The sequence below is a fragment of the Poecilia formosa genome, unplaced genomic scaffold (assembly GCF_000485575.1).
Source record: "Poecilia formosa unplaced genomic scaffold, Poecilia_formosa-5.1.2 Scaffold32, whole genome shotgun sequence".
NCBI classification, from domain to species: domain Eukaryota; kingdom Metazoa; phylum Chordata; class Actinopteri; order Cyprinodontiformes; family Poeciliidae; genus Poecilia; species Poecilia formosa.
Genome location: NW_006799971.1, coordinates 3,286,463 through 3,300,488, shown reverse-complemented (window position 1 = coordinate 3,300,488; position 14,026 = coordinate 3,286,463). Strand labels below are relative to the sequence as shown.

General features: G+C 38.9%; 1 protein-coding gene across 2 annotated transcripts in view; it reads left to right on the top strand.

The window, feature by feature from the left end:
- Window positions 1-13,409, top strand: part of LOC103136478 (voltage-dependent T-type calcium channel subunit alpha-1I-like) — a 183,380-nt gene extending 169,971 nt beyond the window's left edge. For both annotated transcript variants that reach the window (XM_016670321.1, XM_016670322.1), the window contains 5 exons: window positions 3,541-3,619; window positions 3,775-3,896; window positions 4,460-4,912; window positions 11,352-11,492; window positions 12,523-13,409. In XM_016670321.1, coding sequence (XP_016525807.1) covers window positions 3,541-3,619; window positions 3,775-3,896; window positions 4,460-4,912; window positions 11,352-11,492; window positions 12,523-12,687 — 960 coding nt within the window. In that variant the 3' untranslated portion in view covers window positions 12,688-13,409. The remainder of the gene's footprint in view (window positions 1-3,540; window positions 3,620-3,774; window positions 3,897-4,459; window positions 4,913-11,351; window positions 11,493-12,522) is intronic.
- Window positions 13,410-14,026: the final 617 nt, after the last annotated feature.

The window sequence follows — 14,026 nt, the reverse complement described above, 5'->3', positions numbered from 1 at the left end:
AGGACGAACTTGCTCCCATAGAATGGCAGCCAGTGCAGTTAGCGAGAGGTTGCGCAATCCCAGGTGAGGCTCAGCTCGCTGCTGCCTCACCGACTTCGCTTCTGAGCATTTGAATGGCAAAATGCGAAAATCCAGCGATTTTGAAGACAAAAATGATCAGAATTGGTTAAGCTAAGTAAAAAATAGATACTTTATAGTACAAACCACAGGGTGAAAATAGCAATATAAATGGTTTTATTATTATATTATTTTTCCATGATGACAGGTGAGGCTCTGCCGCACCCGCCTCTCCTGACCGCACGTCACTGATATATATCTCCAAGTACTTTTGTAATGAGATCTTGCCTGGATACAAAACTGTTGTGATAATTAGGAAAAACAGATGCCTATTTATTAAAATTGCTTCCCCAGAAGTGCCACTAATGCCCTTGGAGTGTAGAAGGTGATGAAGACAAAAAACCAGCAGGTGCTCCATTATGGCTGCCGATCAGTTTTTTATTTTATTTTATTTTTTTTGTGCTAATGAGGGACTAAAAAGATGCCTGCAGAGATAAATTACTTCAAATTTTCAAAATGGGAATATAAACTCCCAAAACCAAGTGTTAAAAAAAATGACTTCTTTTCTTCTAACAGTGGCAAAATCGGAGGACATGTCATTATTCTTTCTCTGTGTCTCTCTGAAGTGTGATCAGCTTTTCTGCAGATAACATAAAACTTACATTTGGTCCTTTGTCTCCTTTCTCAAACACTGTGGAGCCATGTATTTCTGCTTTTCTTTGTTTTTGAATGCATTAAAAATGCCTAATGGAACTGGAGTTGTTTCTCCTTAAAACAGCTCTTTATGGAAGATGCCACTAATGGACTCAGGTGTTCACCAATTTTTCTCTTTCAAAGTTTTTTTTCTTTCTTGTTATTAGTATATCATTTTAACAGCAGCCTTTCTCTAATGCATTAAGGTAAATTTCCACAAAAATACTTTTCGTCCAATGTGTTAGCTCGCTCTCCTTTCATTATGTTCCTCATTTTGTGTGACAGAAGGTTGGACCAAAGGGAATTACAAACACAGGACATCACAAAAAAAATAAAGTAAAAAAAAAAATACATTACAGAGATTTACCTTTAATATAGCTGACCTATCAACTGAAATTAAGTATAATAAAAGAAGCCATGTCTCCAGCTAATCCAGTATTCTTCAAAAAGGATAAATTACATGTTCCCATTGTCATTTTCCTCAAAACATCACTGGGCATATATGTATATAAATCTCACAGAATTATGATACTAACACAACAGTTTTCAGCAAAAACATGCAGTCATATTCAGTAAGTCAGAATACTGGGTCCAACGAGGCTAGTTTGAAAATGCTTTCCAATGAGCACATATTTCTGTTTTAGAAATGTTATTGATATGATGTAGTAATCTAATCTTAAACTACATAATGTGTTTCATTCAGTAAATTGAGTTGCTGAAATAAATAAACATCAACATTCAAATGTATTAATTGTGATTATATAACATGACCTTATTGTTTGTATTTATTATCAAAAAGCATCAATTGTGGCAGAAATCAACAATGATTATCAGTTCTGAAATCTATTAGCTGTATTTTGATCGACCTGACCAGTTTTTAAAGAGGCGGTAAGAACCATGTATTTTCCAGGCATTTATAGTAGCACAATAAAGTATCATCTTGATTTGTGAGTCGCCAGATTATGTGATATTTTTGTAACATCTGTCAAACAGACCTAAACGTTTAACTGAGAGCCATAGAAAATCAACTACATTGTAGCTGTTGATAAATTTTTTTCCCAATTTTAAAGTAAATTTTAGTTGAAAACATTATAATAATGTGTAAAGCCATGTTCCCATTAAAAATCCAAGAGTCTTGTTTTTGTTGTGCTTAGATTTCTATACAGTTAGAACACTGTAACCACAAAATGAAAAAAGTACGCTCAAAGAAAAAGCTGACCAGTGTAGGTGTGCTAGCAACAGGAACAAGCTGTTTGCTTTTGCACCTTAAGCTAGTCACTCACTAGCTTTTACACATTATCGGTGTTGAGCAGTTTTACAGCACCGTGTTTTGTTTTCATTCTCTTGCCAAAGGAACGAAAGGGATCACATCGGTTTGAGTTACTTGCCTCAAACTGCTGAGGGCTTTCCGCGTTTACCTCTCCCAGTAGCTTAGTGCTACTTTCATCTTCTCTTCCTGCCACGGTTCTCTTTCATACTTTCCTTGAGTGACGACTGTACATGTTATTGTTTCCTCATCGACAATCACTTTATTTTCCTGCCTCAAAGATTAGCACATATTATTCAGAAGCACCCCACTGGCTTCTCTGTGAAGCGACTTAGCTAATGGTGTGCTGCTAGCGCCCGCTATCACACCCCAGGGGGGGTTCCTTATCCTTTTGCTTTGCATATCTCCCCTTGGAAATGCTAAGTAACCTTACAAGGATGAATTTCCAGGCAATTTATTTCTCTGTGAAGTAAAGTGATTTGCCTTGACACACCAGGGTGTGACTGCCTACATATTAAGCCTGTGCTTAGATTGTTAGCATTTACTTTGGGTCTTATGAAACATGCTTCTTTCTTTTTTTTTAATTCAGGAGTATGATAATAAGCTTAATAGTGAATAAATTGAAGCAAATAAAGTTTAGTTTGTCTATATATCCAGTGCCGGTGCTTTACCCACGAGGATAAAAACTAATTATGATCATAGTAATCATAATAAAGATTTAGAAACGTGTAAAGAGTGTTAAAGTGGCAGTATTATATAAAAATGACTTTTTTTTAACTTTACATTGTGTTATAATGTTTTTCCCTCACCAAAAACATACCTGGATTGTTGTCCTCATTCTTTCATGCATGTTTGAGAAATCATTTCATCTCCATGGCAACTATTTAGCTGTGCAAAACGCTTGGGTGGACCTCGCCCCGCCTTTGAGACGAAGATCCTCCTCAGAGTTTCCAAGCATCTAAGCTTCTGCCTCACAGAGCCGAACTCTCCCACCCAGCTCCTTCAGACTAGCCAGCAGCAAATAGCTAACACCTGGTGGAACAGCACATCTACTGAACTCATTATATGAGCTACGTCTCAGTGCATCGCTGCGAAAAAATATTGTTAAAGGGCTAACAGAGGAGCCACGTTGCGATGACTTCCTGAAGGCGGAGTTTCAGAAGGAGCGGGAGTCTCTTATGGAGACAGAGACCCAATTTCAAGGCATTAAATTACAAAGTCAAATTTGTTTTAAGTCATATCTGACATATACAGCATTCTGAAGGTAACGTAGTTACTTGATTGTACTATGAAATGATAGCATGTGACTGGAAAACGCAGCCCTTTTAGCATAATTATTTCAGTAAATTCTGAAATGAAGTAAGATGTTTCTGTATGTGTTTCTGTATGACTGGTAAGAAAATACATATTTCTAGATATAAGGATCATGCATATCAAACTTTGGCTTTCGCAGTCTATTATTTAAAGTTCTGCCTGGTTTAGCTGAGATGACAATATGATTTGTGATACGTTTTGTGCTTCAGGTGGGAAACCTAGGCTTGCTCTTCATGTTGCTGTTTTTCATCTATGCTGCTCTTGGAGTGGAGCTTTTTGGCGAGCTCGGTATGTGCTTGAGTTAATATTTCTGCACAAAATGGAAAAAAAGTATTTTTTATGTTGAAGTTCTCTGTGATATTACTCCAGATGATCTTATGAGAGCCCCGACGTGGTGTCTGATCTTTCCTCCTTTTTTTCTTCTCATCACGTCTCTCTTCTAGTGTGTAACGCTGACTACCCTTGCGAGGGAATGAGCCGCCACGCCACATTTGAAAACTTTGGAATGGCTTTTCTTACACTCTTCCAAGTATCAACAGGTGACAACTGGAATGGCATCATGAAGGTATGAGTTTAGTTAAAAGCTTAAAACCTCAAAATTTTAACGAAAAGATGAGTGAAATTCTGAATATTTTCTTAAAGGGGCAGTTTTATGTAAAATCAACTTTTTTGAGCTTTCGGTCATGTTGTAATATTATTCCCTCAACAAAAACATACCTGGTGTGTTGCTTTGATTGTTACATGCATTTATGGGGAATCCCTTAATCTCCTCCTCTCAGCTCCTTCAGACTAGTCAGCAGCAATTAGCAAACACCTGGTGGAACTGAGCTGTTATGTGAGCTACTTTTCAATGAAAAGTATATGGCATTTTTATTATAAGTGAAGGTAACCAATTAAGTGGTTACTTAATTGTGATGAAAATGACTCTTGTTCTTGGAATGTATATAATACTATTCCTTTAAAATTCCCAATCCACACCACTACTTAAAATTTATGTAAAATCATAACATTTTTCCTAAGTGTTAAGTATTTCCAGTTCTGCAGTCATTCTTTGTAAATGATTAGGTGTCTAAACCAACTTGTCACTTGGTTTCTTGGTTGGTTTCTTCATGTCCCTCTCGTTTTTAGGACACTCTGAGGGAGTGCCCACAGCATCTCCCGGGCACCGACTACGGCTGCCACACGGGGCTGCAGTTCATCTCCCCGCTGTACTTCGTGTCGTTCGTGCTCACGGCTCAGTTTGTCCTGATCAACGTGGTCGTCGCCGTGCTCATGAAGCACTTGGACGACTCCAACAAGGAGGCGCAGGAGGACGCGGAGATGGACGCGGAAATTGAACTGGAGCTGGCTCAGGGGGGCCTCTGCTGCATGATGGGAAACATCGGCGCCATCGCCGGGGCGACGGGCGGGGGCGCGGCCGCGGCAGGCATGGGCGGAGTGGCAGTGGGGACGGTCGGGGGTCTGGGCGGCGGAGTAACGGTGCCACTTCAAGACGGAGCAGGAGGAGGAGGAGGAGGAGGAGGCGGCTCGACTCACGACGGACATGCCCACCCGCGATGTCGGCTCTACTCGCCGTCTCAAGTAAGTGGAATATCAGGCAATCAAGAAAATGATCACTACACTTTTACTTTAAACATGCTGATTGGAGCTCTTTAAGGAGAAGCTCGGCTTAATCACTTAGCAATCATGCAGTTCAGAATACATTAACTTTGATCACATCTCTGCTTAACATCTGCATCCAGATGACTCAGAGGGAAACATATGGAACTTTTTCAGTTTTTCTTCAACATGTGGCTCACATAGAGTCCGTCCGCATGTGTTTGTGTTCTGTTTTTATGGAATTAAATGGTCACGATAGTCATAACGTTGCATTTTTGTTCAATTTTAATAGAATACTTCATAGGATGTAATAGAATTAAACAGTAGAGAATGGTGTTTTTGGTTGGTGTAGTAGTGCTTAAACCCGCTATATGTTACTTTTATGAAAATATTTATACATATTTTTACATATTTGTTAGACCTATCACTAAGTCATGACAGTAAAATATGAGACAGATGATCTGTGAAAAAAATTTAGCTCCTCTGCCAATAAGAGCCAGGAGGACTGTCAATCATCCTAGTGCATGCACTGTTCACAACCTTCTCCTACGCTACATGGCATAAATGCTAATGCTAGTTAGCATGTCTTTTGATGACGGTGGATAAACAGTTTTTCCAGTTTTGTCATTTTCTCCATTTGCAAATTTAGCAGCATGTACACGAGCATGATTGGCAGCGCTAAGCCACTCCTCTTCTCTCTGATTGGTCAATTTTGGTCGGGAGCGGTGTAGTTCTTCAGATGGCAATGCTAACACAGGGAGGAGGATTGAGCTTTTCACAGATTATCCGACTCAAAGCGTACCGTCACAACATGGTAACAGTTTGAACAAATATGTAAAATAAACATATTTTTTTATAAAAGTTACATACTATAGTTTTAAATAGGTTGTTAACTGTGCAATTTCTGATCGGATTATTCTGTTCTGGTTATTTCTAGACTTTATTAACTTCTCCTACAGCACAAGTCGTTGCCCAACCAGACAGGCTTTTTGGTAATAATGCAGCCGGAGTTGCTTATATTGATATGAAACGCATATGACCTACTTGAGTAGATACGATATGAAAACACAAGGTGGTGCTGGAAGCCACACAGAGGACCCCTGCTCACAGATTTACCATGATATTAAATAGCGGCTGTCTCTGTTGTTCTAAAAATATCACCAGCGGACGCTCCGCCTATGTTGACTTTCATTCCTCAGCCGCCTGATTCATGCCATCATAATCGCACCAGTGTAAAATTATAAGCCTTCTGGAAAATGAGAAGAGGCACTTTGAGAATGTTGTGAGCAAATTTGAAATAAAGGAAGTAAATGAACCGAAAAAGTCAGTGTGGAAATAAACGGGAAGGAGTGAAAACAGGAGAAAGAAAGAAGCAACATTGGGAAGGAAGCTATGCTTTGCATTCGAGGGGAAATGAAAGGAATGAAAGGATTGTTGAAGTAGATGAATGAGTAGGAAAAGAAAAGAGTGCATAAAGGTTCTGAATGTACCAGAAGAGAAGAATGTGCTTAAAAATTAGAGATGCAATGATCAGAATTTGATATCCTTGGAGTCTGTGAAGCTTTAAACTGTCTACTTTAGTTTTATAATGTCTCTTTAGGAGCTTTATTATAGGAAGATATAAAGTAAGCATTGATTTTTTTTCAAGCCTTACTTCTGTGACAGATCATAATTAATTATTCACGTTAGAAATGGAGGTAATTTCTCTCCATGTGTGAGACACGATGTTGGTGTGTACTGAAAGTCAAATAAGTGGCAGTGAATTTTTGAACACCTTCTTGATAATAAAAATAGATAATTGTGAGGATTACGTTTCTCCACTTAGTAGCAGCATCAACACTGAAAAGTGTTGCTACCATTTATGGTGCGTTCACTGGCTGAAGAGAGTCTGGGTTTTTGATTTTGGGATTGGTCAGACACCGGTCAGAGTTCATGAAGCTGTGAACTGTCAGGTTTCAATTCCCGACTAATTTCCTCCCACATTTCTAAAAACTAAATATGAATCAGACTCCGCCTCTAATTCCTACATTCACATTTTTGTCAGCTGTTCAGATCAAAGTTCAGAATCGAGGGGAAAGTTGTCTGATTCCACTCGTCTGCCGTTTTCTCTGTTCTCCTGTCATCAACAAGGATCCAGTTGTTTCATAGTTGTATTAAGTAACTAATCATTTGAAGTGACATTGAAATATGAACTGATATCTTTGCACATCTCATTTAAGTGCCAGCTATGACTTAAACTCACATAATAATAATAAAAGAAAACTGTAGCTTCTTTTTCAAAAGTACTTTTGCTAACGAACTAAATCTCGCAAGAACTTTAATTTCGTCACCACATTGTCTGGATGAAAGGCTTTAACTGCTGGCTGCTCCTATCTTTTGTTTGATTGTCTTTGATGATGGGCAGGAACAGAACAATGACTGTACTTTTTTTTCTATTAAAACCAGCAGGTGAAGATTATTTTAATAAGAGCTGTCAAAGTGAGTAAAAGATAATGAAAAAAAAAAAAGAACAAAATCAGAGTTGAGGTCTGTGACATCAGCTGCAGAGGTTAGGATTGGTTTTGTGGCTTTACAACAGAGTTATCTACTTAATTATGTAGAAATGCTCGTTCTGCCTGCTTTAAGTAATCCTGGCTCAGACGTTTTAACTACTGAACTGTACAGAGTTACTTCCCAGCGTATTCTTCTGTTTTGCTGTATCGCTCCATTTATTATCTATTATGCTTTTTTTTTTTAAGTACTTGTTTTGTTCCCAACTTGAAAAGACATGATGTCCTCTACATATTAGTCATCTTCACAGCAACTCTGACTAGACTCTTTTTGGGAACCCTATCAGCAAAATGCTCTGTAACCTTTTGTAGCAAAGTTCACTAGCAAGAAATTACCTTTGTCACTCATCAGATGGAATAGCATTGAATCGATGGCGGAGCGGGAAGGGAAGAGAAAACAGCAATAGATGCTCTCAGAGGAGGGAAAACAGTGAACTGAGTGGGTGGCAGGCCTCATTGTGTTTGGAGCTCTTTGTCAGCTCACTGATATCTTTAACTTCCTAAGATGGAAAAGGAGAGGGAAGGGAAGACCTCTCTTTGTGCACCTTTTCTTTAGAATTAGTTTATTTCAAGAAATATTCTGATTGGTCAGCAAACGGCCATTTCAGATATACAGCTTGGATATTCCTTTATGCTGATAGTAAGAGGTTTTTCAGAACAAGGGTTTCCCCAACAACATTTATCTGATGGACTTGACTGAAAATTGTCCATATCAAAGAGAAGAGTGAAGTTGGGTTGTCATGATTGGCTTATTGGTGCTAGGAAATTACAAAGGATTCTTTATTCTTTCTTTTACCTCACGGCTCAGACCAAAAGTTCATGGACTGGTAATGGTCTGCGTCTGGTAAATTTAAGAAGATGATGTAGCTTTTGTCAAAAAAAAAAAAAAAATTGAAATTTAGTTTTAGTGGGCATTCACACAAGCTCTAATTAGTCTGCTTCAAGTAAACTCTAGTTCATTTGTCTAGAAACTTCATTTTGTTTGGGGAGGCGTGAATGCGCAAGCTAACTCTGGTGCAGACCTAAAACGCAAACTCTGGTCCGCTGAAAAACCTAGGTCTAAGTTCGGTTTGGACTGAACTCTGGTTCATTTCGAATGTGTATGTGAATGCCAAGCGGACCGGAAACGACTCCACTGGATTCTGGCGCAGTGCATTCTGGGTAAATACATCAAGCACAAATGCGCAGGTCTAGCGTTAGCGGGAGAAATGGCTCGTCATCTTTTACCAAAGATAAAAGAGAAATTCTACAACCGCAAAAATCTGACGCTGCGTCAGTTTTCTTTACGTTTCGTGTAGAAGGAAGTTGAGCTCAGTGACTTCTTGTGATGTTTTTGTGTCGATTCCTTCAGCGGTTCTTGCTGCAGTGCCACCACAGGTGAGGAGGTGCAGAGGTTTTTCTAATTGTTTGGTTTGTTTGACAGTGCAGTCAGAAAGTAAACCTCACCAGCTGAAAATGGAAGAAGAAAATGGAAGTTCAATTCATCCCCAATCGAACTGCATCTACCGGACTATCAATTAAACTATCAAAATAAGAATTCCCACCTTTGGTCTTTGCTGTGTCAGAATAAAGACTTGAGATCTGACGTGTGGAATCCCAGCTCTTTATCTAAATCTGGCCTTAAAACAACATCACAGTCCACCATCTGCAATAGCTCATTTCCAAACAAAACACATACAAAAGCCGGGACGATATTATTTTAGCATGCCTGTTGAATAATTCATGTTGTCTGAATCATTTCACTTACTAATGACTCCAGCATGAGTAATCTGTGATGGGGTTGTTTCAAAAAATATTTAAAAAACAACAACAACAAAAGAACAGTGACCAATTACCACTAAGTAGACGCAGTGTGAATTAAGATTTGTAAGACCTTGAAAAGTGAAAACAAGCAACACCACTGAATTAATATGTTAATAAGAACTGCCTTGCCACCTTTATTTGTGTAATTAAAATGTTTTCCAATCTCTCTCTTTTGTGCACAGTGCTGTACTAAGAGAAACAGAAATGGAGGGAGAAGTGAAACTCATAAAGGGCTAGTACAAAAAATATTATGAGTCTTTTCTATCTATACTAGTTTATTGGCCAAAGAAATGGTAAGCAGATTGATGGGGCATTTCAGCAATTCTTTTCAAAAAGTGAAACTGCTGTTATGTAGATTTATTAGACACAGTAATGTATTTTAAGCACTTATTTCTAATAATTTTGATTATTACGGTGCAATGAAAACCCAAAACCCACATTTTTTGAAACATTGAACAATAAATACAATAGATCTACTCTGTTGTACTTAAAGCCTTTTGTTTTCCACCACAGAACTCCTGACATCCGAAATCAGGAGGCATTTATGCTAAATGAATGTAGTAATTATACAATAGTAAATAATGAAACATTATAAGTTGATGTTTCTTTACATATTTTTTAGCATTTTCTGTTAGCTTGCAGAGGGGACCACAACCAAAGGTCAATGCTCCATAGGGGGTCATGGCATGGAGAAGTTTGGGAAGCCCTGCTTCAATCATTCATAAACATATTCACACACACTGATGGTGGTAAGCTACATTGTAGCCCCAGCTGCTCTGGGGCAGATTGACAGAAGTCAGGCTGCCATTCAATCTGCGCCGCCGGACCCTTTGACCAACACTATCCGTCAAGGCGGGTCAAGTGTCTCGCCCAAGGACACATCGACGGAAACGAATGGAAGACGAGCTCGTAGCATCTGAAACTCAGTCCCCATTTCCCTAAATAAACCCAAGCAGCAGCTTCATTGTGACGGTTTCACTAAAGAAGCGCCAGTCTTCATGAGCACTTGAACCATTCGGCACATCTCTTTCTGTGGCACCTCGCATGGAGCACCGTCTGAATGTTTTGAAGGAATATGAAGCGTATGTTGAGGAAGATGGGCGTATTGCACAATAGGGGCTGCAGAGTGTGAAGAACCCAGATTGCAGTGAATCAAACGGGGTCATGGGCACAGTTTACCACACTCGCTGTCCGGCACAATCAATCAATCAAGCTGCCTCGCCCCCCCACTGGGCGCCTTGCCAGCATGTGAAGCGATGTGTACGCTCAGTGAATACTTGGGTGCTGCCAAGGACCTGCTATTGTCTGCTGCCCTCTTCACCTTCCACCCTTTAGCAAGTCTTTTAATGGTATCTGGATGGGAAAGGAAAAAAACAGGAGGAAAGGGTAACCTCTGGAGGAACAAGCATAAAAACTTTAGCAAGAGATGAAGAGAGAGAAGAGCAAGTAAGGCAAAAAATAATAATTACCTGTTAATTAAATATTCAGCGGTTTAGAAAGATCTTTGTAACCAAACTGCTCCATAAAAATAAAAAGATACCAGGAGGCAAACTCTTAGGAGATGAATAGATTTTGACTAGGTGACAGAGACAAGATGGGGGGGAAAAAATCACAATTAAACTTGCGGGGTTGACATTTGTCTCCGACTCCGACATTTGTCTTGGAAGGAGGTACAAGTGCAAGAGTCGGTGATAACCGTCTTGCAGCTGCCAGTCGGGGCTGAAAATAACATCGGCTCCAACGTATTGCGCTTAATTAAACAGCACTTCCTGCCATGCACTCGGCATGTTCTACAGAGGAGGCAATAATGAAAGAGAAAAAATGAAGGAATCAAAGGAGAACAGTAGAAAAGAATAGCTGATGCTTTAGTTTCTTTGGAGAAACCCGACACAGAAGATCAGATGTTGGCTAAGTTGACTTTTATTGACATTTGGAGAATATGGACTTGATTTCCTTTTCGTTGCTTCTGAAAGTGAAAGCTACATTCACTCTTCATCTTGTGAAGCCACCATGTTTTTTGTTCATGCTGCCTGTGAGGTAAACGGTGTGTCTGTTGCTGTGTGCTGCAGGAGAGCCAGTGGCTGGACAGTGTGTCTCTGCTGATTAAGGACTCGTTGGAAGGGGACATGATTGACAACCTCTCCGGGTCCGTTTTTCACCACTACTGCTCTTCTCCCGTCTGCAAGGACTGCAAGAGTCACCCGCAAGAGGTGAGTGTGGGAAACGCAAACACACACATTCTCTCCCCTGTCCGTTAAACTAATTCATTTTGTTGACCCTGAGGAAGACGAGGACGGTGGATTTATTATCTTATGAATTAGATGTCAATGTGTTGTTGCTTTTTTTTTTTTTTACGTTGTGAAGTACAGCATCGAAAATATGCTTTGATGATATTGACATTTTTGCCGTTTCTGAGTTGTATGGACCATTTGTGAACATTTGTCGACACATTTCATGACAATTACCTTAAAATAAACATATTTACTGAGAAAGACAGTGACCTGTTCAATGTACAGCTTCTAAGCTGCATTTAAATATAACCTAATAACGTTTGGGGTTTTATTTACCATTTCGCCGTCTGCACACTGCAAAATGTGTGTTTTTGCTTCATGAGTGGATGAGCTGTTAGCGCCTCATCAACATTCTCATTTGAATAATATGGATCTTTTTAAGCCAGATGTAAACAACGCAGATCACCAAAGCATTAGAGACACTTTGATTCATGAACAGATGAATCAAGACGGACAGTTTACACGAAAAGCAACAAAAGTGTTGAATATTTATATAATCCTTTTTTTTTAATCTGTGGAGACAAATATATTCAATCAAATTACAGATTTCCCCTCAACTCAGTTGTGAATCAGGGTTTTGTTAAAAGTGAAACTAATGACTCATTAACTTTTAATGTGTGTTTAAACAAATTTGAAAACTGTTTACACTAAGAAATAAGTCAAAATCTTCTGTTGTTTTAGTTAGAAAATTACTAATTAAAATACTTAAACTTTCACATTCTCCTTCACTCCTTTTTTCTTTTCTTTTTTTTTCTTTTTCTTTTTTCTTTTTCTTTTTCCTTTTTTTCTTCAAGACGGACAGTTTACACGAAAAGCAACAAAAGTGTTGATCAGAGCCAGGATTGTGTTCCAATCTTGGCTCTGATTGGAACACAAACTTCAAATCAGTTTGTGTTCCTAACCTCTACGTCACGTTTTGTTTCCTGACTGTTGCGTGTTTGTGACGCAGGTCCGACTGGCGGAGGTGGAGCAGGCGTCACTGATGTCAGAACAGCTGTCAGACAAATCCTCCTCTCCAGCGTTACCCGATGACCTGAGCCTGGATGAACACAGCAGCTACCAGCTGCTTGTCAGAGGCGGTCAGGTGTGTCTCCACTCGCTCACTCAAGCTTAACAAGGCCTTTCCAACTCGCTTGTCACACTCGTGTTGTTTCACACTGGTTACCCATAATTCTCTCCATGGACGAGATATTATTGTTATATTGAATTTCACGCTTTAAAAAAAAACAAAACAATTTATAGCATCTAAGGGACTTTTTTGATGTCAAACTTTAATGAATAGAACAATAATTGAAAAGCCATTCGTACCTCTTGAATATTTCCACTTTTTCATACTAAAAAGCAAAGTTTGGAGTATTTTAGGAGGTTTTTATGTGACAGACCAACACAATGTGGTACATAACTGTGAATGGGGAGGAATATGATTTATAATTTTCATGTTTCAGACAAAAGAAAAATCTAAAAAGTGAGACTTCTGTTTAAACTCCCTGGGTCAAAACACTGGAGAACCACATTGTACACCACTGCAAATATTTAGGAACATTCTTTTACAAGCTTTGTCATTTAGACACTGAAACTAAAGTCCATTTCTACTTTGTGAAATAAGTTAAACTCAGTCTGACTGAATGGATAGTGTTTCTGAATACAAATTTTAGAATAAGACAGAGAGGGAGGATGAGCCTCACAGGATTGTGATTGACAGCACTAAGACCCGCCTCCTGGCTCTGATTGGTTGTTTTTGGGGCAGAAGGCAGAGGGGCTCAAATTGTTCATAGATTATCTGTCTTATATTCTATACCGTCACGACATGGTGATAGCTTCACTAATATGTAAAAATATATTTTTTTTAATAAAAGTTTTGTACTGCATCTTTAAATATCTGTGTATCTTTATCCCCGGCTGGTCTGGTGTAGTTTGGTTTTCATCTGTTTGTTTACTGATGTTCTTTAAGAGACCTTCACTGAAAATCTGCATTTCACTCACATTTAATTACACACAGGCTGACTAGTTACTTCTTCTAACAGCGACTGGGCGCTCTTTATTTACAGGTTTCAGTATAAAGGGGATTGAATACAAACGCATGCCACACTCTTCAGAGTTTTTCCTATAAAAACAAGTGAAACTGTGTCCTTTCCTACCACTTTACAGTCATGCACCATTTTGTACTGTTGTTCCACTCCAGTTCCCAACAAAACATTTGTAGATCTGCTGACGTAATGAGAAACAAAATAAATAAATAAAAAAATTGAAAAATTCAAGAGGTATGAAAACTTTGGTAAGACTTCAAAAGATACTGTCGTTTGGGTTTTAAAGAGCTACAAATCATCCTGACAGACTAACTTGCTAATCACCTTTAATTACTATTTATGCTTCAGCGAGTGACTAAAACACGTCTCCCACTGTGTTTTGATGTGGTTGAGCTGTGGTGTGTGTGTGTGTGTGTGTGTGTGTGT